The sequence below is a fragment of the Atractosteus spatula genome, chromosome 3, assembly GCF_055471065.1.
Source record: "Atractosteus spatula isolate fAtrSpa1 chromosome 3, fAtrSpa1.hap1, whole genome shotgun sequence".
Taxonomy (NCBI): Eukaryota; Metazoa; Chordata; class Actinopteri; order Semionotiformes; family Lepisosteidae; genus Atractosteus; species Atractosteus spatula.
In genome coordinates, this window is record NC_142708.1 from 66077828 (window position 1) to 66104825 (window position 26998).

The window sequence follows — 26998 nt, forward strand, 5'->3', positions numbered from 1 at the left end:
AAGCTTAAACTAAAAATCTTAAAGAAAAGTGTAATCGATAATGAATTTATAATATGAGAACTGTATTACAATGTGCATTTGTGCCCCTCAATGGCAAACTGCACTGGTCGCACTTTACCACATTAAAGCTGTGCCCAAGGGGAGGGTTGGTGGGTGTGACCTTGCTGGAGTGCCCCATGTGGATTGGCTACCCTAGGGGACCCCCCGGGCTGTGACTGGCAGGTCAAGCAGGGTAGGAGGGCTGAAATGTGGTTTGTTATTGCCTTGCTTACATTAGGCACCCCTCCACCTGTTCAGGATGGATTGAACCAGGAGAGAATGAACTATTTTGGGACGAGAACAAAGAGCTGAGTTCACCAAAGGGGTGCCGGTGAATTCCAAGCGGTGAGCTCAGCTTCAGCCTCGGAGAGACAGAGCTGTAGTGCCCAGGCGCCCCAGCTTAGCTCTCTGTCTCTACCCCTCATTTACACACAGACACGCACTCAACCTGACCACCTCATCCTTCCCAGAGCTGGGCCTTCTGCCTTCCCAATAAGTCCAGACCAGGGGCTCCAGATCGGCTCAGGAGCCAACAGATGACTCCTTCTGCTCCCATCGGACTCGTCTGTAATTCCAGAGCTCTGCCGTTCTTTTCAGGAAGCATTATGAGGCTATAACTAGAGCTGGCAACAAAGGCAGGGGTGGCAGTGAATGTCATCCTCCTCATCCCAGAAAACACGCGCCCACTTCCTAACTACAGCAGAATTCAAATTCCTTGAAGGGGAAACACAGGGTTTCCTCTGCCAGGCAGCGTCAGGAATTAAAGGAGGTCGATACAGCTGGCAGGTGGCACGGTGGCACCAGTGATGAGCATTGCTGCCTTGCAGTGCTGGGGTCCTGGGTTCAATTCCTGGGGTGCTGTCTGTGGAGTTTGTATGTCCTTCCTGTGTTTGTGTGGGTTTCCTCTGGGCGATCCAGTTAATTGGCTTCTGGGAAAAGTGGCCGTGGTGGGAGTGTGTGTGGCTGTTGGCCTTTAATACCCTGGCGTCCTGTCCAGAGTGTGCCCTGCCTTGCCCTCATTGCTTGCCAGGACGGGCTTTGGCTCCCCTGTGACCCACAATTGGGTAAACTGGTTTAGAAAATGGATGGAAACTATAGGAAAAGCAGGGTGAAGTGCAATAAAAGTATAGTTATGGCAAGAAGTCTGTAAAGCTTAGAAAATATGTAAACACGTGGCATGAAAGGTGGAAAAATGTGGCAATGGGATTTTAAAAGCAAGGAAGACAAATCTTTAAAAATATCATGCTAATTCATAGTGGTGAACTTGAGTAAGGGAGAGACCAGAGCCTAGAGGCAGATGAAAGGAATATCCTAGATTTAAAAGTTAATTGTGTGCTGGCAGCTTCATTAGGCTGTCATGCTGCTTGAGCACTTTATGGACAGGAAAGCCAATAGAAAGAAATTTAAATTTGAAGTCCCTGAAAAGACCCTCGACTGAAATGACATCCAGTAATCACAGGCTCATCGGATGTAGCGTCACATTTCAGCTGGGGGAAATATCAGGAGCGGGAAGCCAAGTCCAAGATGACATTTCTACAGGGGAACGGGATCAAAGCGGTTGGTGGCACATGGCGAAATTCCCCTACCCAGAATCCTGCTGCAGCCTTGCAGGTGGATGGGAAAGGACCAGAGTCACCTCTGGGAAATCTGCCAGCTGGAACGCAGAGGGGTAAGATTTCAGGGGGCAGCCTGCGCAGAGCTTGTAAGCAGGGTCTGTGGGCTGTAATAGACAGACACACCAAGAAACATGAGTCAAATACTGTTCTTTGTCCACGCATAGCAGTTTATGCAGCAAAACATTGTATTTTGGAGTTTTGTATTAACTTACTCTGTATTAATGTAATAGCAGATGGGATCAGAAATGAATAAGAACTATCAGACCCTGGAATCTCAGGAGCCAGGACTGAGAAGTTGTTCTTCATGACTTGACATGCTTTTAGATCCAAGAAAGATCAACTACTCAGTGAGTCAGGCCTGGACTCTTGTCTGAACTTTCCACAGAGACTACAATGAGGCAAGTGCAGTGGCTGCTCCTACTACGTCACAAGCACACATGGGGGAATGCTATAAAACATAAAAACAAACGTGTCACATTCCTCAACACCGTGACAAAAGATTAAAGTGTCTGAAAGCCCTTGAGTCTTTACAGATCCAATCTTTTTTTAATTTTGAAGCTGCTATTGACTGGTGACTGCGTGATGTTCATCTGAAATGTCACACTCGGAAAGATCAGGGACTTCAGAACGAAATTCCTGCAGCTGGGAATAGGGTGGCCAACTGGACCCTGGATTAATCCCATTACAAACACTGAGGCACATGAGCCTTTTCACACTGCATCAGAGCGAGAACTAACATCCGTTACTGAACATTGATTGCAGTTCCACACTCATCTGGTGTCAGCATAAACTATCAAGATCTTTTTTTTGCTTTAAAATGTTTCACCTAAAATATACACTTATGACCCCTGGTTTCAATCAGAATCTATCACTCAATTGATTGCTATGATCTTAATAATGTAAGAATTTATTTCTTTAAGCATCCCCAAGGAGCTGGCTCCAGACTCCTCTGGGTAAAATACAGTCTCTCTTCAGCCCCAACATTTGTGCCCGGGGTCCTTACCTCACAGATGATCTTGAAGAGGTCCCCTGAGTTAACTTGCTCAAGGCTTCTCATGCTTTTTAACAGCTAAATGAAGTCTCAACATCATCTTCTCTGCAAAGGAAGCCCAATAGAGATGGTGGAATACATTTCACACTCTTTTGTACAATTTTCAGGATCAAACAGGTTCCTTCTGAATATTTTTCTCCACCACAGATTTTTACTTTTTGACCAAAACCCTTGGCTTTCAATTTAAGAAAAGATTCTCAGCCTCCTTTCTACTGGTGATTTGACAAGAATTTACTGCTACTTATTTAGTTTCATTTTCTCATCCACTTAGAGCAAGACGGGCCTGCGTGTCTGAGGGCTGTCATTTAAACCTGACTCTGAATGAACTAAACCAGTCTAAACCAGACTTAACTAAACCAGTCTTCACTGGTCCGGGTTTAACAGCTTCTCCCAGCTGCTGTAAAGATTCCTTAAAATCCTTTAGATACACTGACTCTCAAGATCAGGACTGGACACCCCGGCACAGAGGGAACCTCAGACACCTGCCTGTCATGCTGGCCAACAGCGCGATCATTCCAGTGTTCTGAAATGTGGAGGCCTGTAACTTTCCCCGTCATTGTTTTGCACATTTAATTTGCATTTGGTCGGAGGTTTTCAGTTGACTCTCCTTGGTTTTTTAAAGGTATACAGTTTTTCTGGTGGATTTTGAATATATTCCTGCAACAGGTGGAATGCAAGGATTTGCTCTCTCCAAAGCAGCGCTGTTTTTCCTCACTTCTCTGCACGTCATTTTGGGGTTTTTTGTTTTAGTGTCATTGCATTACATAATGTGGAAGTTGTATTGTTATCAATTTGCGCGGTTGGCACTTGTATATCAAAGCAGCTTTGGGCCAATGGCAGGCGACAGAACATCAGCGAGCTATGGACCACAGGACAGTTCCTCCGGAGCCGAGACAGGGCACACAGAGTAGCGGAGACGCCAAGCCCATCGCCCCAGACTAGTGCTGCCACCCAGTCTCCCAGCAGCAATCCTCCCGCATGTGACTCTGATGGGCTGGCATCTCCACTATGTGCCTGCTGATCCCAGCAGATGCTCAGATTAAAGGGGCTGGCATGTGAGTGTATGTATCCAATTTGCTGCACAATCCTGTTCCCTGGCTCACATAAGCATCAAAGGATCATCCAAACATTATACCCTATTGTGCTGCAATGACCCCCCTTGTAACCCAGCTCAGACCACTGGAACTCCTCTTAAACGCTTTCAATTCATTGTGGCCAGGACTAAGAACTTAATCACTAACCACTCCATATTTTTTATTAATATTAACGCCATGCATAATTTGCTTCCATCCATCCATCCATTTTCTAACCTCTTTATATGATTCAGGGTTGCAGGGGAGCTGGAGTGTATCTCAACAAGCAACAGGCTCAAGGCAGGATACACAGGATGCCAGTCCATCACAGGGCACTCAGACACACACGCACTCACACCAGGGCCAATATACCAGAACCATATTAACCCACCAGGTTGTTTTTGGACTGTGGGAGGCAACAGGAGGATCTGAATGAAACCCATGTAAACACAGGGGAACATACAAACTCCACACAGACAGCACCCCAGGTTTGGAATTCAACTCAGGGTCCCAGTTGCACTACTGTTCCACCCCTAGTCGGCACGCATTCCATCCGTTTTTGAATATTAAAACACATACTGCAATCCACATAATTAAACACTGTTACGACCCCAAGTGTCTAGGGGTAAAGGGGTGTAACATTTAGGATAATTCTTTTGGAAGCAGGTGGGTTTTGGTGAGGGACTAGGAAGCGTGATAACAAGGGTAAGGAACTAGAGTGGTGCCAAAGAAAAGAAAATAACAAACAAAATGGAGCTTGCTAGGACAGTGAGGGAAAGCCAATCTGACTACAAAAGAAAACCCGAAACACACGGTCTTCGGCGTCTTCAACACCCTAGCTAACCTGCACTGACTACCCAAAACCATACAAGACAAATGGCACTCACCCGTACTAACTAGTGTACTAATACAAAATCAACTAAGTGTGTAAAGTGTACCCAACAACCTAAACTAACCTTATATACAAAAATTCACACAAAAACACAAGTGAACCAGGAATACAAATAAGGGAAAACAAGAGTAATCAACAGGATCAGGGTACAAAAGAACACAAAAGTTGAACATGTAACACTGGAGCAAGGTAATGGCAAAACAAGGATGAACACACAAACAAACGAAAATACAAAGAAACTAACAAAAAAACCAACAAAACAACAAAGCCGAAGCTATACGAAAATACACACACACAAAGCAAAACAAACCAACAAACGAAGCCGAAGCAATAACCAGAAGCGAAGCGAAGCGAAGCGAAGCGAAGCGAAGCGAAGCAATAACCAAAACCAAACGGGACCAAAGTCAAACAAAAGGCCTCTTCTTGCTGAAAACCTCCATGTTATATAGTGAATAAAATGAGTTCTGATTGGCTGAGGGCTGATTGATGATGATGTCATACTGAAAGTGTGGTGTAATGGTGGGCCAATGGGGAAGGGAGAACAATCAAGGGTCAGCAGTATGGACATAACAGAAAAAACACACACAGAACACACACTGGGACGTAACAGGGAGGCAACCCTGGGAGGCAACAGGAGGATCTGAATGAAACCCATGTAAACACAGGGAACATACAAACTCCACACAGACAGCACCCCAGGTTTGGAATTCAACTCAGGGTCCCAGTTGCACTACTGTTCCACCCCTAGTTGGTACGCATTCCATCCGTTTTTGAATATTAAAACACATACTGCAATCCACATAATTAAACACATGCATAAACACATCATTATGACACATAATGTACACTTGCCTTTTAAAATTTTGGAAGTGACTAGCTTCAGCACTTGCATGGCTGTCTTCCTTACGAAAAGTGTGAAGAGAGATATTGTTCACTTTAAAATACAATTGTATATAATATAACTTAATGCCTCGGGTCAGAGGCCCTGTTGTAGAAATAAAGTCCCAGATAAGAACCAGTGATCAGGACCACAGGATTTTAACTGTGTCAGAAAACTGCAATCACCTTTATTGAAATGAATATGACAGGTGGTATAAAAAGAAAAAATGTTACATCACTCTTTATATTGGACTGAGGAAAGGGATTTTTTAAGGTCCATTGGCTACCAATTGAAAGGTTTTGGAGTTATTTAGACTATTGTCCTGGTCCAACTAAGCCAATAATGATTTGCTTCAAATCATTGTAAGCCCAGCTGAAAGCCGATTCGGGTCTTCATGAGCCCAGCTGGACTGAAAACCTGTAGAGACACTGGCCTCTAGGACCAAGATTGAGGATTTCTAGGATAAAGAAGTAAATTAACCTCTTTTATAAATGTTTAGCATGGCATGTCATGGTAAAAAGCACAGCTATATCACTTTGGAATGGACAGCCTGACACCTTGTAAAAGAAAGCTAAAGATAAATACTGTGCAGACTTGCTATACTGTATTAAAGCCTAAGTGGAAATACTGTGAAGTTTCCCATAAATAAAACTTAATGACATGGTTCAGTAATAGTCACGCACCATGAAACATTAGGATTGTAAAGAACTCCTATAAAGGAAACCAATGAAGGCTTGCACCTTCGCTAATGTCATTGAACTGAATGTCACTGCTTCATCTCTGAGCCCACGAAACAGGAAATGCTGATCAGGCGTTCAGTAGTCCTCCTACTAACTAAATTGGGCACAAAGCTGCAGTTCTAGAGATTAACAGAAGATAAACACCAATTTTGAACATCTAAATAACAGTCAAAGAAACATTGAAAACAATTAAGAAATAAAAAATGCATGAGAAACATTTTATTATTATTATTGCACATGTTGCAAATGAAAGCACCACTGCTTTACAGAGCAAAAGTGTAACAAGTTGCACATTAATTTCTTTCTGCTTCAGGGCAGTTTCAAGACTGTGTCCCTTTCCCCCCTCTCAGGGTCAATAAGTACAGCATGCAGATTAGGGCCATGCACATAAAAAGTTATAAAAACAAAAACAATGATCTCACACGTGATGCCTAAAAGTAAAAAAAAAAATACAACCTAAGAAACCAATTTATAGGTTTAAAAATAACTACAACACACATTACCCATTCTGCTTATTAACTCTGATAGTTACTGTGCTTGGTATTTCGCATGCTGGCTATATACAGTACATTAGAAAACACTGCTTAAGGCTTGCTGGAAACTCCTATATGAAATATTTCCTGGTATGGCTCTCCAGCAGTAGCTTTTATCGCCACATTTCCAAATGTTGCATTCCTGGCGCTTGAGTTTTGATGATTTACGGATATGTAAATATCATTTTGTCTTATATAAACTATGCAATAACTCCATGGACACAAGTGAAAATAAAGGGCATTTGGAATTGAAAACACTAAACTCATCCTTAGACAAAGTAACTGATGTCTAGAGCAAATTAGGAAGAACAGTGTCACTGCCCTGAACATGGCTGTGCCTGGTCTGTACGAGAATGGGAGACCTCGAAGGAAAACAAGCTGCCACTGTACTATTGTGCACCCGTAGGTGTTGCTCAACCCTGTAGACCAGTATTTCCATATTTTATTGGTTATAAAAGATCCCATTCTGCAGAGTGGAGGAGTAAGGGATTAACCTTGCTGTCCTCGCTATAGGTTCAAATGGACTTGTGCCGTCTGCCCTCCTATAATTTCCTCCTTGTTTCAACTTGTAAAGTAACTTCTCCTTCGCTTTCTGGTCTGCTGTGTAGTGGGGCTGCTGGAGCAGAATAGTATCCGCATGCCACCCAGGTTAGAAGTGGATGAAATGGTTCCCATACTATATTTAGAGCACTTTGGGATGAAAAATGATCTGTTTGTACAATTAATTACTTAAAAGATCAATCGACTCTTTGGGATCCTTCAAGAAACATCTGAACGATATACTCTGGACTATTTAGCGACAAACAAGCAAAGGAAGGTGGGTCCTATGAAGCTTCACATATACCAATATCCTTCACCAAAAGCCCACTAGACCAAAAGGTTTGGAGAGGATCCCAGGCCTAACAGCATCTTATACCAAAACCTTGTTAGAATTGCTCTCAATTGCTACCACACAGGGGCAGTCTGGAGAACACATCAGAAGTGCTGATAGCCAGAAGTGTGAATATTGTAGTACCAACATATATTTCTAGAGCACCTTTTGATAGCAACTAACTTCAAGCCCTTATGCAAAGTGCTATAAGAAAAGTCACAAGCTGGAATATAAAAACAGGGTGGATTCTCTGACATGCCAGAGGAGAGTTCTCAAAAAGACCTTTTCAATAAAAGATCTTGCACTCACAGCTCTATTGCAGTCTATGATGGGACCGAACCATTTTAAGCCCCTCTCAGATCACTGCATTGTTTTGGGACCAGAGACGTGTTTGTGAGCTTGAAAACTGACGACAATACAAACTGCTCTTCAGCCTGGAAGCCTTGAGCTGGTCTAATTGAAGATTTTATGATTACTGTTCTCCTGACAGGGTTTGTACTCTACTCACAGTACATGATACATAAGCTCCAATTAAAACTGTATTTTGGACCCACTGGAACAGAGCTAATGGAGGTCAAGAGAAGAGTCAGGAAACGCCGAGAGCTGAGACAAGACACAGTTGGAGAAATTAATTGAAATCCACCATCTGGACTTATTAAAGCATTTCCTAAGAGCCATTATATAACTATTTAGAGTGGCCATATGGTACCATGGTTAGCAATGTGTCCCAGTTTCACCACTTAGTACTGTTCATTCATGGTGTATATTGGTGCATAGAATTCTATCTTTATTGAGTCCTAATCATTTAGGTTTATAGAGTTGTTAAATTGAATACTTTTCAACAACCATAATCAGTTTTCTCAAATGCACTGATGTCTTTCCTTAAGAACGATATAACACTTCTCAGAAACACAGGCCTAGTTTTGAATGAGTAGATGGTAAGGGTAAATTGAGACCTGTCTCTAGCTGCAGAGGACGCTGGGCTGTTTAGAGATTTGGAAGAGCCAGAAAACGTTTTCAGGAGAGAACGTGGCTGCTTTCTCATAGCACAAAACCCACCACTTGTAGGCGTAGGAAGTTGAGGACTATATTGCACCACATGGTACAAGTGAAACAAGTAGGAGAAATGAGCAGCTCTGGGGTCAAAACATTAGGTAGAGAGGATAAGTACATTATAAAATATAGGCCTCATTCCTTTACCCACCTTAGGAAATACAGCCTTAACAGTAATTCAGGTATAAAAAAATGCATACAAGCTGGAGAAAAGTGTATGTTGTAGCTATTGTGCTGTGGTAGCTCCAATTAATTGTAAAGCTTTCAGGTTTGGATGCAATTTGTTGGGTACTAGTGTCTCAAAGTGAAGACTTGAGGGTGAAAGACCATTAAGCCACCTCTACAATAGCTGCAGTTAATAAAGTGTTTCCTTTCTCCTGTGTCTTGAGGGTTATCTTCCCCACTACAAGGCAATTCTGTGTTTTACACACAGGCACAGTGTCGAAGATTACTGAGGCGTATACATCTGTGTGATTTAAGAACTCTTCAGGAAAGTGTGATGATACAGCAGTCCAGAGGTGATTCAGACTCTATGTCTCTGGGGGATGTCTGGTTCTCAGGAGTCTTTGATGGAGTTTCAGGCGCTCAAGGATAGGGATTCATAAAGGGATCCTGAGGTGTGTCATTGAAACTGGCATCCATGAAGATGGCCAGGGTGCCCACGGTGGTGAAGATGACGAAGATCCATAGGAAGAGGCGGTCTACCACCATTGCCACGTACTGCCAGTCCTCTTTCAGCTAGAGCACAGCCAGGTCAAAGAAAAGACAGAGAGAAAGGAGTGTATGGGAAGAGAGGAAAACGGAGACACAGAGAGAGAGGAGCAGAGGGGAATAGAACAATACAAAGACACAGAGAGAGAGGAGCAGAGGGGAATAGAGGAATACAGAGACGCAGAGAGAGGGGAGCAGAGGGGGTAGAGGAATACAGAGACACAGAGGAGCAGAAGGGAACAGAGCCGAGGAGGCATACAGAGACAGGAAAGGACATACAGGGAGAAAGAGAAGGACAGTGAATGAATGGCAGAGGGCAGTAAATGAGAAAGAAAACATAATCACAGAGATAAACATCAGGGAAAGCAAGAAAGAGAATGAGATCAGGAGAGAGAGAGAAGCCAGGAGATTTAAAGGTGGTGGAACAGAAGAAAAAGGATAGAGGGGAAAAACAGAAACAGAGTAGGGGTTAGAGTCAGGTAGTGGCCCAGGAAACACAACTATAAACATGAGGTGATGGCCCCTAAATTTTGAGCACATGCATTTTCCACATCAGTCATGCAACTGTTGCACAGCAAGCATTTACAGAAACAAAAGGAAATGCCAATCCAACAAATGAAAAAAAGAAGGCTAACAAAATGAAAGTCCAGAATTACAAGATGTACACATTTATTTTGGCTGAACATTGACTGCAGTTGTACATACTTAGGGAGGAGATACAATGAGAAAAGACAATGAGATCCCCTTTGGACAGGCCAAGCTTGCCAGCTCTGCCAGGGAGTCTGGGGGATGGTATTCCTTACCGCCTCGTAGTCTTTCTCAGCCTGGAGAGTCTCTGCAATGTAGGCGACGGCATCAATGGCTGACTTCAGGTCTGGGGGCAGAGTGAGGTAGTGGCTGGGTCCATTGATGAATTTCCGCAAATCCACAGTCAAGCTCTCTGGCTGGAATCTGAGAGAAGAGACAGGTGGGAAATAAAGAGCTTAATCATGGAAAGCATTGGGACATGATTGTAATTTGGGAATTTGGGACTGAGTGTGGTTTGATAAACAGCTTTAATATCCAGTGAGGGAAAGTGGTCAAGCCCTGTGTTTTAGAATAACTTTGAGTTACAGATGAGTGCAATTTACAGTGTAGTGTTCTGTGGTAATTCAAGCTGAAGTGCACTTGCAGAGTGTTTGGGAATTTTTTTTTAACTTTTCAAAACGATTTGTCTTTTTAATCAAAGAAGTATAATCTCAAGAATGAAACCAACAGAGAATCTTTCATTTATTAACCAGGGTGAGGATAGCAAATTACAATAAAATAGCACCAAATGGAAACAGCATCTGCAACAACCTCTACAATGAATAGCAGAACAGAGGTTACACACAATAAATAACCGAGAAAATATGCTGAAAGAAAATACAATTGAATAAATCCATGCATTTTCAGAATGTTTCTTATTCCTGGAAAGAGTTGCGAAAGCTAAGAGCCTATCTAGGTAGAACAGAGTTCAAAGCAGGACTACACTGGATGGGACACCCTGCGGGGAACATGCAAACTCCACACAGAAGGTGTTTTGTTTCGGTCTGGAAACAAACCCAGGAACAAAGACCTGTGACCCAGCAAACACAAAGTCACTATAGTACCCATTTTGAATAAATGGGGTGTTTAAATAAAATGTAACTTAAATACATATGAACTGACTCCTAAATAGAGAAGGTAATGGAGACAGGAATGGGATAACATGTAGGTGACATGTAAGTAGTAGCAGAAGAAGACTATAGGTTTACTTAAATGACAGTGGAGTTCTGCTGTGCTGCCTCCTGGATTTATTCTGGTTTCATTGCTACCACCAGGGGGAAGCATGTCACTGCTTTTCACTTGGTTTGGAATCTAAGGGATTTATCCAAATGCAAAGAAAGGATAAAACCTTCCTAAGCTAATAGCAACACAGACTCTAACCCATAATGCTTCATATACCACTTTATCATGTTTTTATTCTGTAAAGAATGTGAGAGTTCACACTTCTGGGTAATTTGAGTTCAAGCTGGGATGAAATTAACCCCCCCCACTGTTAATTACAAAATTAGAATCCAGTGCCTGATAATAGCTTGTGTGTTCCACAGGCGTAAAAACATCTGCTCAATGCAAACGTAGCTACAGGACAAGTAAAAGTAGACACTTTCAGGGTAACTTGACAGTTGTCAAGTTCAGGGTCGCAGGGGGGCTGGAACCTATTCCTACAATTAACGGGAGTGAGGAAGAGTTCACCCTGGATGGGACGCCAGTCCATCTCAGGGCAAGCTCGCAGAGACAGGCTCGCACACTCACGCCAGGGCCAACTTAACCAGAAGCCAATTAACCAGCATGTTTTGGACTGTGGAAGGAAACTGGAGCAACTGGAGGAAACCCACACCAACCTGGGAAGAACATGCAAACTCCACGCAGACAGCACCCCAGGTCCAGAGCTTGAACCCAGGGGCCAGTGCTGTGAGGAGAAATGCTATCCACTGTGCCACAGTTCTGACTATGGCAAAATCAATTGGGCAAATCACCACACTTGAAAAACCAGCACAGGCCTTAACCTACAAGAACACACTGCCAGACTATCATTCTAATTATCTGAAAGAATTTTCCCCACTGGCAGTGATTAATACTGTTTGAAGCGTTATCTTGGGATTACCAAGTTCTTAAGAAGGCTCCATGTTGTTGTAAATGATATCTGACACCTGATGTGAATTAAAAGGATTATTAGAAATCCTCTCAAATTAAAGTCTGCCTCATCTTATGAGACTCCTCTAGAGACAAGAATAATTTATTTGAAGGCATAAGAACCTCCCTTATTTATCTTTTTCTTTTGACATGAGGTATCAAAAAAGAAAAAGCCATTTAACTCCTAATTGGTAGCTTGCTGCTACTCATTCAAGGTTTTAGCAAACAACATGATGGGTCACCTGGTATCCTCTCATCTGTTTTGTTTCTGATAGTGAATGCTGCTCTGTTTGAAGAGAGGCTGTTTTAAATCTTTTAGCCAAACTTTAGTGGGATTTGTGATGCTGACCCCGATCTGGCACAAATCATGCTTATTTCAAGCTGCATTCCAGCAGCGGGTGACCAAACCAAAAATACTGGAATTGTAAAACAGATTCAGTGCAGATACAATGAAGGTGCTTTAAAGCATTGCAGTAAATGTTTCTGATGAGGTTGGAGTCATTTGGGTAACTTTTTGATCACAGGATGTGAGGGCAAGGTGTTCGATTGGTGTAATACAAGTGCCCGAGCTAGGGTTAGGGTTAGGGTTTGAATGAGAAGTAGACATTTACTGATGCCTTTGCTGGGCTTTTGGAGGCAGTTGAAATGCAGGAAAAGTGTTGTTTTGTTGTTTCCTTGACGACAACTTTTGGCCCACATTTGCGATTTTTGCTAAGCTGTCGCTCAAAAATGGCTAAAAATGCAAAGTTTTTCAAACACACTTTCTACATGCTAAACTCTTTCGTTTTTTGTATTGGAATCCAAATAAATTGATACTTTTAGCCAAACTTTAGCGGGAATTGTGATGCTGACCCCGATATGCCACAATCATGCTTATTTCAAGCTGCATTCCATAATAAACACAATCTACTTCAATAATAAATCTTCTTTAGGCAAATGGTCACTGTCATTTTTTCGTTGATGAATTGTCCTTGTAAATTGTTAGAAAAAGGAAATTATTTAAAGTAACTTCTGCAGTCTCAAGCTGTGTTTTCCTTTGCCGTTCTTTAAATATTTATGAACAACGTTCCTGCATTTTAAATTAGAAACCTGTGCAGTAAATGAAATGACTGTAGCCCAATCATTCACATCAGTCTGCCTCAAATAGTTCGAGTTCTGGGTCTTTCTGACTCGTGAACACCTCAGCTGCTGTTTCAGTGCTAGATTTTGAAGTTAATGATCGATCTGAGATTTTTCCTAGTTAATCCTACTAAGATGCTTCAGCAGAATGGGAAAAACCCATGCTTAAATTAATCAGATGGAAGAAAATATTGTAATATTATTGGCTTTCTTTTAACTTCCAAAGTCTTGGCACCACACTAGATAAGATTATATGTTCAATTTGATTTTTTGTGACAAATAATTATTATTTCACCAACATAAGATGATCAATAAAAAAATATATATATGATAAGACTGGCATCCAGTAATGTCTGTTTACATCTAATCTTCTGTTTTTCTTAAGGTAAAAGGAATGGAAAGTCAAAATAGTTTGATGTGTGCGACATAAGTAAGGCCAATATATCAGCAAATTGTCCATGTGCATCTCAAAATGTTCCAAACATCTGACATCATAAGGATGAAACTCCACACTGACAGCACCCAGGGAACTGAAACCAGAGCCCCAGCACTGCAAGACAGCAATGCCAACCACTGCGCCACCATGCCACTGTAATGTTAATAATGATGATAGTAATGTTATTTTATGTATATTATTTCCTTGTTGTTATTTTTATATTTCAGAAGATCCCTTTGAGGCAGTGATTAGGTCTCTTTACGTTTAGATCAAAGGTGTTAAAATGGGAGTGGGACACTCCATTGAGCTTATTTCTCTCATATTCATCTGAATTGGTTGAGCAGGCTTTTATATCCATCAATTTTCTAACTGCTTCTTCCAATTCAAGGTTGTGGGGGAGCCAGAGCCTGTTCTGACATGCAACAGGCATAAGGCAGGGTACACTCTGGGTGGGACACCAATGCAGACGCAGACACAGACAGACGCACATGCACATGAACCAGGGCCAGTTTTCCCAGGAGCCAAATAACCTGTTAGCATGACTCTGGACTGTGGGAGCAAACCAGAGCACTCAGAAGAAATCCACACCCACATGGGGAGAACATACACAACCCTTTCTCTTCGTTTTTATTTTTCCTCCTTTCTACAGGTGAGATTTCCCACAGTGCAATTCTTGGTTGTGCCCTTTGTGCTTGTCCAAACCCGGCTGAGCACTCACCGGTTGGGCTTGGGGAAAAGGAAGTTGGAGGTGGGCTTCCGAATGAAGTACTCGTCCGCTGCTCGGCTTACAGACACCGGCACCTCCCTCTTGGGGGACAACTCCAGTGACAGTGGGGTCTCAGTTTTGGGGCGCAGCAGTCCAAGGTACTGAGGCAGGAGGTGGATGAAAATCTGACAAAGAAAAGGAGTCTGCTAAGAGCTCAGTGGAAAACAGTTAGGGTTTAGTTTTGATCACATGTCAGTCCTGTGCTACTTTCATTGAGGTGTGATTTGATGATATTTCAATCTTTACCTGCATGGAGTTTGTATGTTCTCCCTGTGTTTGTATCCCGTCTACGTTGTGTCCCCCACCTCAAGCACTTTGTTTGCCAAGATAGCTCCCCCACGACCCCGAATGGGATGAAGTGGTTGGAAAACGGATATCTACCCACCAATTCACCCTGACACATTTTAACCAGAGACATCTCCTTCTTGGACTCCCTGATGCTACAGTATCTCAGTTCCAGAGCAGTGCTTGAACTTGACTCTGTTTGTGTTGCAGAGGCTTTTATCTGTGTTGTTAGTTGTGTTAATCACAAAAAAGAAGAAGACAAAGGTAGCTGCAATCCTCTTATCTCACCGTTGAAAGAGACAGAATGCTTCGCAGAGTGCCGTGGGCAGCTTCACAGGGAGATAACAGACCAATCGATTCAAAAGTCCAAGCGAGGCAGTCTGAGCAGAAATGTCTAGTCGCTACAGTCACTCCACCTGTACTGAGTGATCTCAACTCGTCTGCGCAGAGCTGGAATGATCAAGTCCTGGGACCTCACTTGCTATCTTGTTTTTCACAGTAGCCCGTCAATGACAAATGTTAATCAGCATAATGAAATTCCACATGTCATGTCGGTACCTACTGCATGCCACAAAAGAGATTTTTATACAGAAATGGCATTTACTGTTTTATTACACTCATGTCTGACATTAATTTGATGAGGAGGTTCATTTTAAGTTATATGATGAAGTCGGTTTACCATTTTATAGTTTAAATTAAACCATAGAGGAAATAAATGCTATTTTATTGTCCTTAATACAGAAAATTTCATTTCAATTTACAAGGTGCTTTGCAACTCCTAAAAACTGAATGTTATATATTTCCAAACCAAATGGCAATTTAGTTTGAGTAAAATAAAGTGCAAACCAATTCCTCAAGGTTCATTTTGTTATGTTTGCTCATTCATTTCCACTTTCAATGGATATTAACTAGATATTTTACTTAGCCCTGAGTCCACACAATACCAATGTCAGTGTAATAGAATAGATAATGCTGAATGGTTATTTTTTTAAAGTTGAGGGTATTGGATGTATGAAGATCAGAATTAGAAAGCTTTAAAAACAAAAAATGTGTTGTTAAAAGATGTTGCATGTTGAAATTGCAAAGCCAGAACTCAATTTGCCTATCAAAAGGGCAAATGGTTAATAAAATACCCTTTACCTCTTCAGCAAAGACATGTTATTAATTCTTTTGAGGGGTCATTTAATTTTTTTCAAATAGAACACTAAAAACTAAAAACAAAACTTATCTGGCTATTGAAACCTTAGCCTTCTAAATTAATGTATCAGATTGGATAGTCTATTACCCAATTATTCCATACACTGTGCAATTGAATATTCCACAACGCAAAGCAGGACCAGAAATATCAGTGAGTATAATCATCATTTCAATGTAAATCAACTGCCAAGAGACTTAGAGATACTAGCAATTAGAGGCATTTCTACCTGGTAAAGAAAACTTGCATAGAACAATGTAAAACAAATTGCAAGAAGAAAAATACCATTTACATTCAGGTTATTTCACATACTGTATATAAACATTTGTAGCTTAGAGCTTACACTAAAGACTGGAATCAACAGGTAAATTAGATTAGAGTTAAGATGTGAGTAATAATGAGTTTATAAGCTGCTGTGTTTTGTCTGCATTTATATAGTTTAGAATTCTACCCGCAGTATGGGTCTGCTGGAACATTTGATGAAGGCAACAGTGGAAACAAGAGGGAATCAAAGTGTGTTGGAAATGTAGGGACCCAGGATACAAAGGGGATCAAAACACATCCATTCTTCAATCAATATGCCATGCTGAGATCTGAGTCATTAATATAAGCTGGAAAACTAGAGACTACTGTCTTTACAGTATCCCATCAGACCATGGAAACCCTGGACTTTCTACACCTTTTCACACATGCAAATGACATCGGATTGTCTAATCAATCTGAGGATGTCAAACGGGGGTCTACTGAGGGAAACACACCATACCCTACAGCCTGGGAAGAGGGCACCCCCTGTCTGAACTCCTGCCTCCTCTAATTCTAATCTATTACTGGCTCACCTTGCGGACCCACAGGGGCATGACGTGGGTGTTGGGGGAGCGGTGGTGCAGGTTGAGCACCACAACGCTGAGGATGACTGAGAAGGTCACCAGGATCATGGTGAACATCAGGTAGTTGACGATGATGGGCACCCCCAAAGAGGTCTCGGGCACCTTGTCCGCCAGCAGGAGCAAGAAGACCGTAAGAGTCAGCAGCACGTTGATGGACAGACCCATCTTCTCCCCTGGGGACAGACGGAAAGCAACACACCAAAGAATATGCTTTTCAAAAAGGGTACCGTGTACTTTCATGTACTGTACCACCGTGTGCCATAATTTTCTGTCCCTTTTGTGTCTAGATATTTATAAAAAGGACACTCAACAACAGGTTACTTTGTTTCTGGATTCACACTGATTGTTTAGTATTTTACATCAAGTCGTTGATACTAAAAGAGATGGCAAGAAAGATGGCACTGCAATCCCCCTGTGTCCCAAAAGTGATGCATTATGACTCATTCTGACTTCAGAGATGATAATCATTCAATTTTGTTTGCTTGGTTTCTGATAGCTTAATGTTGTGAGGATCTCATTCAGCTGTTTCTTGAGGGATTTCAGGGGATGAAAAAACAAGGCAGGACAGTTCGTTCTAGTCCCTGACAAAGAGTGTAAATAAGTTCCTGCTGTTTTCAGTCCTAATTGTACCCATTCATTTCTACTGGTGCTCTAAGTTCCTTTTTTCACTGTTATAACCATTTCAGCCACCGTATCTCTCACCTGCATCAGAGCATGGTGGCACAGTGGTGGGCATTGCTGCCTTACAGTGCTGGGGCCTTGGGTTAGTTCCTGACCTGAGTGGAGTGTTGTATGTTCTCCCCGAGTTCACATCGGTTTCTTCCAGATACTTAGTTTCCTCCCACAATCCAAAGACATACTGGTAGGTTAATTGGCTTCTGGGAAATCTGGCCCTGGTGTGAGTGTGTGTGTGTGTGTGTGTGTGTGTGTGTGTGTGTGTGTGTTTGTGTCCGTGTGTGTCCAGTGATGGACTGGCATCCTGTTCATTGTGTCCGCTGCCTTGCACCCATTGCTTGCTGGGAGATAGGCTCCAGCTCCCCGGTGACCCTGAATTGGATAAAGCAGTTCAGAAACTGAACCTCAGGCTATGAGGCTGCAGTGCTAACCACTAAGCCACTGTGCCCTTTAATTTTAACTGTTCAAATTAAATGACTAATTGATTAAGGTATCACAATGAAATGATTGTTTAATTAGTGGCTTTAGATCAGGCTTTATTGACCTCTTGGTGCTCGATGGCTGAAGTACAGTGGAAAAAAAAGGTGTACAGAAAGCCCTGACCCTATTTATAGTCCATTACAAGCAATGCTGCATGTCAACAGATCTATTTTAAGAACAATCTACTATGTACAGTAAGAGTGCTGATTTTACCAACCATTGCGTTGTTTGCTGGACTGGAAGAATAAAGTGCATTTCAGTTTTGGGGATCCCCTGCACTTACTCTGAGGTCCCCTAGCCCTCTCAAGACACTGGTAGTGAATCACTGCTCTCGGAGATATAGAAATCATCTTCTGTTAATGTGATTCTTTCAAATAATATATTATTATAAAGGTTACCTAACAGTGGGAGCTTGTAAAATCCATATTAAAACAAAGCAATATCTGCACATACAAAATACAGGTAGTGATCATTTTATGCCCTGCTTTGCGCAAGAGGCGGTGCTGGCAAGTCCCACATGCAGTTAGTTATGTTGGAAGGCAGCCTGCAGTGGGGGTCTGACAAATAATTCTGGCTGCTGCTGCTTTGTTCCAATCGCTGGGACAACCAGCTTGTCAGCTCTGGCCTCTCAAAATGTTAAAGGAACATCTGACAAGGGGCTGGGCTTGAGACTACACAGAAACAGCACACATGTAAGCCCCCTGCTTTGTTTTAGCTTATTGGGTCTTTCATTTGCTTTTTTGCTGTATAGTTTAAGGTGCACAGTTCTTGCCCCTGCCAGGAGAGACCTGGTTTTGTTCATAGCATGGGATGAAATGTCTAAGTTTCAGCATGGGTGCTTGTCAGTTGGAAAGTACTGTCATCTGTGTGAACAGCAACCTGATCCCAAATGTAAAAGATATGTTTTTCTTTGCTAATGGTCAGCAGACAATGATAAACAGACTGTTTGTGGTTGCTACAGAGTGGAAGTCTTTACAAGTGCTTTTAATGAGTTTAGATGGGCTTCTGTTTGTAGTGTTTAGCGAAAGGAACAAAGATAAGGAAGTTTTCTTTTGGTTTTGAGCAGCCTTTTTTTTGTATGAAACAGCACAATGAAGCCAAGAAGCAATCCTGAATTTCACCTGTGACAAACGGTTTATATAGTAGATTCCTGTATGAAGGTTCCCAAAGCCAGAATAATACAAATAGAGCTCTGGTGCCAGAACCTTCTTTCACTTCTTCCTGAAATAAATCTTTTCCTCAAAATCTAACATTTGGTCTCTAAAGCATCATCTAGACAAGCTAAACAAGCTAAAAGTGTCTGTCCATTGGGAAAAGATTTTCATTTTCCTTAGGATGCCCTGCATCAGGGACAAGAGTCACACGATTCCCCGGAAAAAGAAGGCTCTTTATCTCAGGGTTGTACGAACCTGCTTTTTGCAAGTTCTCTCTTTCAGACGCAGGTGGTAGGAGTGCGAGAGAGTACCTGCGTCGGGAGGGAGGTAGAAGTTGAAAATGGCGATGATGGTGATGAGGATGCAAGGAATGACGATGTTGAGGACGTAGATGAGGGGCTTCCTCTCGATGATGAGGTAGAAGGTGATGTCTTCGTAGAGATCAGGCCCCACGTTCTTTCGGGAAGGCTTGTAACGGATCTGCCACTCTCCGTTCTCTAAGACCAAGAAGAAGGAAGACATGAGGATGGAGAATGAAAGGGGGTGGCTTCAGGTGGCTATGGGGAAAACACATAAAACTGCCATGTATATTTTGCCATGGTTGCACAAAATGTTCACAGTATTCATCTAATTTTCCCATGGGTATAACATGGATTGAGTTTTATGTCATGTTTTTCAAAAATATTCATAATCATTTCAAGGTGTACTTCAGTAAACCTTTCTTAAGGACAGAGTTAGAAAAAACATGATTTGGGGTTGTAAACAAGACCCCCACTCATCTCTTACATGAGCACAGCGGCACCTTTCACTAGCCACTCAGTCCACAAATCCCACTCTTCCAGCTATGTTATACAAATTTAACATGTGCTATTTTAGCTGACTTGCGGTTGCTTTTTGCGTCTACTGTCCTGGTGCTTCACTGCTCTGGGATTCTTTAACTCAAAGTCCATATTAATGCACTGAACCCGAATAAATATTTAACCAGTTCATTTCATAAGTCTCAAACACTCATGAGTACATGTTATCATCATCTGAGCCAGGTGAGCCTTTTGACTATGCTGTAGTTAATGGATGAGTCTAAATACTGCAGACGTTACTCATATGAAAGTCCTAAGGATTAAAAAGGAACAATTCAGACTGAAAAGGTTTGGAGGCATATGGAGTGGTCCCCCACCGCTGAAACTCTCGTCCATGATGATCTCATGAATCTCTTTGCCCTCCTTGTCCAGCGCGTACTGCAGGTCGACCTCGGAGGCGTCGTAGGTGTAGGAGCGAAACACCATGGTGCAGTTCTGCCAGTCAAAGGGGAAGAACGTCACCTGCCGTGGGAAAGAGTCACCACTGATGCAAATACAGCACTGGGCCATGACACACATAAGCAAACAGGGTGCAAGACTGTGACACATTATCTTCTAATAGTGGACCGGTAGTAGAGTACAAGAGTAAAAGAGAATGGGCTGTTTTGTTATTTGGAGTATGTAGTATTAATCGAGCAGTGCTGTTGGACGATCTGGTCTTTGCCCATTGTTTATTCCTCCAGTAGTAATGCTTTGTTCTGGTTTTCTATAGAGTACCATGATGTGTTTTTATTACATGTGATTCGGCAGTGAATTCTCCTAGGTTGTACAAAATGCACAGAAAAGTACTGTACATTCCCAGAATTATATAGCAGATAAGAGCTGCAGTCTGAGCCATGTCATTCATTGAAGATAATTGGGATTCCTCAATTCACAAACAAACTCTGCATGGTAGACAGGTAATGAGGAACAGTGAGGTCCTGATGTTTGGAGATACAGTACAGTAGTTGGTACCATCAAACAGGGGAAAAGTGAAGGAGAAAGAGTGAGGTGACTAAACCAGAGTTTGTGTCAGATGTAACAGTTTGCATTAAGACAACAAATCGCCCCTTTTGTCTTGTCTGACGATGTGAAAACCTATTGCCACATGTTTGCAAAATCACTTAAAGACTTTGTTACAAACCCCACTTGAGTATTTGTTATTAGTTTCGCAAAGCCCCTTGTGGGTTAACAAGGATATTGTTGACTCATAGGACATTTCCGCCTTTCTTGGCCACTGAACTCCGTAACGTCACGGTAGGCGGTGTCTCTAATCAGCTTCCGTCCTTGTCTGTCTGCTCAGTTTGGAGGGACAGTAGGTCTATGCAGCGTCTGGGAGCCTTCCACTTATTAATTTAATTAAACATCAGTGCTTTATACAGCATTATCCCCAAGTTGTTTTGAAAGCTCCTTGGTCTTCATCCTTGAATCTTGGCTTAATGATCTACCTAAAAGAGGAACCTAACAGAAGTACAGTAGTTACATTTATTCTGACATCAAGAGAACCACTATTACTGTACACAGGCAGATTCAATTAATCGTGTGACTCATTTAAGTAATTTTGTGTGTCTAAAATACTTCAGGTTTACCACGGCAAATGTTAGAATACGTATAACTTTATAAATTTCCATTTTCCTTTGATCTTAGCTATTAACATACAGTAGCTACTGTACAACATCGTGTCAAGACTGCATGTTGTAAGGCTGTTGCCTTTTACAATATGTAAAAACTATACAAGAGTTTGGATATATTTGCAAGGCAAAGTAATTGGGTGGATGCTGTGGGTTTGTGTGGGTTTTTATTGGCCAGGTTTCTTTGAGCTGTCAGGGCAATAGTGATGGGTGAAACAAGGGTGGTCTTTTAGTAGAGATTGTAGATTGACAGCCACATAATAAACAAAAGATCTGGCAAGAAAGACACAAAGATAGGGGACTTAAAAAGTTCTATTTAAACAGTTATTATTATTGGGGGGGGGGGGGGGGAGGTTTGGAATTAGTTTTGCCCTATTTATAGTTAGGAGAAAGTTTTCTAAAAGTATAATGAGGACTCTACAATACAGTTAGGTTTTGTTTTTGTTGTCTTGTTTTGGAATGGAAAGGATTTGTTAGACCAGGCAGGAAAACAGACCACAGATTTTATCCCCCCACAGGACAGACTTTTATTAATTGGCCATCTGACAGTATTATCAGGTGATATACGGCATTGACAGGAGAGCAGAGTATTAAAAGAGCTCATAAGTCAGAATTAAGTGGACATTCAATAGACAATAACACTTGAAACAAAATATTACCAATGATTAATAACATTTAAAGATGGCTCAGTGATTAATATCGCTGCCTCACAGTACTGGAACCCTGGACTGAATTTTCAAAGTGGGGTGCTATCTATGTCCAGGGTTATGGGGGTTTCCTCCAGGAGCTCAGGTTTCCTCTCTCAATCCCATGACATGCTACTGGGTTAACTGACTTCTGAGAAAACTGGCCCTGGTGTGCGTGTGTGTGCCCTGTAATGGATTAGCACTCTGTCCAGGGTGTGTCCTGTCTTGCACTCATTGCTTGGGGGGAAAGACTCTGGCTCCCCCACGGCCCTGGATTGGAGGAAGCGGTTAGAACAAGGATGGATGGAAAAACGTTTCATTACAAAGCAAGGATTCGTGAGTAAGACATCAGTGCTCACCTTGATTCCACAGGAGCTTTTATACAGAGCAGGGGGGCTCCAGGTTACTCTGCCATCACTGTACGCCTGAACGTGCACTTTCAGAGACACGTCAAAGACACCATCATTGCTGCAGAAATGAGAAGAATATCAACAGGGGCTGTCATGACAGATATCAACTGGAAAAGGATGTTTTCCTGAATATATGACTTGGGAAAAAGCTTGGTCTTTAAATGGATCAGTTTTAAAATCATTAGCCTCGTTGTTTTCATTAGCATGTGGTTGATGTGCAGAGTGATGGGGGGATTCTGGGATAACGTCAAACTTGGCGTGGTTGGACACATGGATGCCGTCCAAGTGATGTGACCTCATCCCAGTCCATCATACACTCTGCAGTATGTTGTTCCCATACTTTATTACCATGAACTGTTTCATTAAAAGTTTTTTTGCGTTTTTAAATTGACTTTTACTTTTCTTTTTGCCTAGCCTGAATACAGGCCAAATCTGTGGAGTGCTTGGGATATTGTAACATACACAGCTTGACAAATCTTGGTCATATAAGCCTGCAACTCTTTCAAAGTTGCAATTGGCCTCTTGGTAGCCTTTCTGATGAGTGTCCTTCTTGTTTGGTTATTCAGCATCGATTTAGGCAATATCCTGGGAGGTGCAACCCACCTTCCTCTCCTTAATTATTATCTTGACCATACTCCAATTCATATTCAAGGCATTTAAGTATTTTTCATACCCATTACCTGACCTGTGCCTTTCTGCAACTTTGTCCCAGAGCTCTTTTGAAAGCTCCTTGATGCTCATTTGTTGATTCATTTGCTTTTAACTGCACCTCCCAACCTAGAGGAACTGCTGACTTTTTCCTGAATTCATGTAAATCACTACAATTGACCACAGGTGGAGACCAATTAACTTGGTGTGCTATGTTTAAAGGTGATTGGTTACACCTGAACTAATTTAGGATTTTTATTATGACGAGGGGATAGGAATAGACTCTTATCCAAGTTATTTCAGTACTTTTTCTAAAGAAATTCTAGAAGGAATTGTGCAGATAAATCGAAATGATCATCATTACAGCCTTGCAATGAATGACCAGATCCTTAAGAAGCTGGTTCCTGATACAAAAATAGCTTAGAAACACTGTTCTAGAAAGTAATCATTGGTCATTGTTCTGGAGACTGGTATAGGGTTTTTTAAAAGGATATCTTCATCGTTCTCTCAACAAAAGGAACATCTATTTACAAAACAGGGGGGTTCCAGGTACAAGGAAAAACTTCCTCTTCATTTTGAGCACTTGACAACCACCACATTGAAAACAAACAAGATACTGTAGTCCAATTCAAAATGAGAACTAGCTGAAACAATGTTTTTCTGCAGTTAAATAATTCACAGCAACTTCCCCTGACAATAAAAACTTAAAAAATGTAATCAATGCATGTTACTGTAACAGAAACACAAACTTATTTATCCCACATGCCGTTGCATAATAGACAATCTGTAACTTCATTTGATAGTGACCAATGTAATTAGAAATGATCCATTCTACTGGGAAATTTTCCAGATTCCTGCAGATCAATTTCCTCAGTTGTGCTGAATCTATTTCAGCTTACTGAAAGTCAATTGTGTAAATAGCATTATGACTGGGGCCTTGAACAGTAATGACACCGACATTACAAAAACAGAGTGTACTGAACAGCTCACAGAGCCAAACCTATCCTCAGTGGGTTTGAAAGATTTCTCTCTTCTCCCATTAGCAAACAAAACTAAAAAAACTCTTACACAGTGGGTTGTTTTACCTGTAAGTGAATGACGCAGTACCCTGGAGAAGATGGGTTCAACAGCTGGGAGATATTAATTAAATAAGAGGACACCTTTCAGCCGATCTGTCCCATTTGGTTAGTTATTTGATCCCAGGATCTCATCCAACCATTTCTTGAAAGAAGTAAGAGTATCAGCTTCAACAACATTGCTGGGTAGCTTGTTCTACACTCCCGTAGCCCTTTCTATAAAGAAGTGCTTCCTGTTCTCAGTGTTATATGCACTTCCATGGACTAATGCCCACTGGTTTGGGGTTCACTGTGCTTGAAGTCCCCTTGGCTAGCTTTTATCAATACTGTTCAAGATTTAGAAATTTTGTATTTGCTCTCCTCAATATTGTCTCTGTTCAAGACAAGGCAGTTCAAGGGTTTTAACAGTAAATTATAAGACCATATAATCAATTTAGGAATATGCAGGTATATCTGGAGATTTTATGGAAAGCAGATATCTTAATAACCATATACCAAGTTTTCCAAAGCCACGTTTCAAGACAGGTGGACATTAATTTTCTCAGAAGAACCAAGGATTCTTTTAAAATCGTGACTTTCACACAACTTGTAGAATTGAACCAGAAACAGTTATGGAAATAATTCAGAAATTCGTAGCCTAGTTGGAACATACAGTATACCAGAGGAAACCATGCATTCCAGATCATGACAATCCTTGGAAAAGCACATGAGTTCTTTCCGTTTTGAGGACCACAACAATTCCTGGAACCTGCCGGGCATCTGGGAACTCGCAGGGAGAGATTCAACATCCCTCCAGTTGGCGCTGCTTTCCTGAAAGGCACTGTGGAACTCACAGCATGGAAGAAGGCATGAAGGACATGTTGGAGGTCTGAATGTACAGTTTCTCATCTGCTACGAGAGTTCTAGCAGTAAAGCCAAGCTGAGAAGGGAACCCATTCTTATATTGGCTTGTGTGGTATGAATGCGAGCTCAGACTAGATGGCAGCTCTTGTCTGAACTACATTTCCCAGAAAGCTGTGGGTTATGACCTGCCACCCTCAGTCACCTGACCAAGTGAAGGACGCATAGTTAGAACTCAGCTCAAAAAGCTGCTTAGGCTTTTGTTGTGTGTTTTGAATATTATACCTCGCTGTAAATATGGTGCGGTATTTTACCTTTGCAGCCATGTTTGTGTATCTTTTTTTCTGGGTTCCACCTATTTTAGAGCACCCTGTTACAGTACTTTGCCCCCGGGTGTGTCGCACTGGGGATAAATTTGAATTATTGATTTGTGTTTTTGACGAGGTGAAAACGAATGTGTACAGTTTTACTTATTATTTCAGATTATACAACCTTTTCTGACAAAACACAGATCCATTCATTACCAATTAGTCTCCTGCTTAGTTTAATAACATTTAAAAACATTTTCTGTTTTACTGATATTTACAGCAATGTAGAAAAAATGAACGATATGGGGTCGATATCAATAGGTGAGGTTGAAGTGTAATCTTTCCTCCAAAGAGCTCTGTGAAATTCCAAACATTTTTCACAATTATTTGTGGTTCAGTTCAGTACTGCGGCAGATGGCAGTAAAATCTTGAGCTCAGTCTGCATAAATAAATCCATTTGTTTATTTTTCCTGCCTGTGGAATACTTACAGTTACATGCTCCATTTGGGCTGAAAAACCTTAACCTTAATGTTCAGATAGATAGACGCTCTTAAAGGATAATTAGAAAACCCGGGTGATGGGGGGGGGGGGGTTGAATCGTTAACTCACTTGTTAATGAGCACAATGTCTGGAAGCCACACCTTCCCTGGTGGCAGCCTCAGGACCTGGATATTGTCGTGCTCCGCCGGATTCCAAGACAGCCTGTAGTCACTCCAGGTCTTTCAAGAGCAGGAGGAAAAGACAACAAAAGGCCTGGATTGTTTGCGAACTCCAGCTCACTCAACAACTGCACATTCCCGGCGCAGAACAAGATGGTGGTTTCTCAGCTGGCTAGGAACCAGCCAAGCAAAATGCCAACACAAATATTGGGCTTAGATTTTGCCATTCGGTCAGGGGTTTCAGTTTATTTCAGGTTAATGTTTCTACACAGGATTGAGGCATTTGTTACAGTCAGTTTTTAAGAGCATGGAGCACAAAGTATAATCAACCTTAACCTCTGATAAGACTAAACCCTAACATTGGTCCTATGGTATTCCTGTCTTCATTTTAACTCAGTTCTCAATTATGTTATTCAATTATCTTACTTATTAAAAATGAATGTGATCAGAATCATCTGCTTACAATTAATTAATAGATTGCTGCTTTCTAGGTGTTTGATTCTGAGACCTTCCTATGAAACTACTGGAGAAGAGTAACTGGAATGAGCTCACCTGTGAACTCAAGGATCAAGAGTAGAAAAATATAGTGAACTTTAAGACATGGTATTTCATGCAAGTGGACCAAGACTTCAGCTCTTACAACAGAAATCAAGTTCATTTTTAAATCTACAGGTTTTTAGCTTAATTTGATGGAATGACATGTCTATTAAAGACAAGATTAAACACAAAACTAAGACGTCTAGACAACTGT

General features: G+C 41.6%; 1 protein-coding gene across 2 annotated transcripts in view; it reads right to left on the bottom strand.

The window, feature by feature from the left end:
- Positions 1-6495: 6495 nt before the first annotated feature.
- Positions 6496-26998, bottom strand: part of chrnb1 (cholinergic receptor nicotinic beta 1 subunit) — a 36323-nt gene continuing 15820 nt past the window's right edge. For both annotated transcript variants that reach the window (XM_088912352.1, XM_088912353.1), the window contains 8 exons: positions 26198-26307; positions 22666-22774; positions 20328-20472; positions 19465-19650; positions 16794-17017; positions 14430-14602; positions 10263-10410; positions 6496-9486 (listed from right to left, as the gene is read on the bottom strand). In XM_088912352.1, the coding sequence (XP_088768478.1) occupies positions 9334-9486; positions 10263-10410; positions 14430-14602; positions 16794-17017; positions 19465-19650; positions 20328-20472; positions 22666-22774; positions 26198-26307 (1248 nt within the window). In that variant the 3' untranslated portion in view covers positions 6496-9333. The remainder of the gene's footprint in view (positions 9487-10262; positions 10411-14429; positions 14603-16793; positions 17018-19464; positions 19651-20327; positions 20473-22665; positions 22775-26197; positions 26308-26998) is intronic.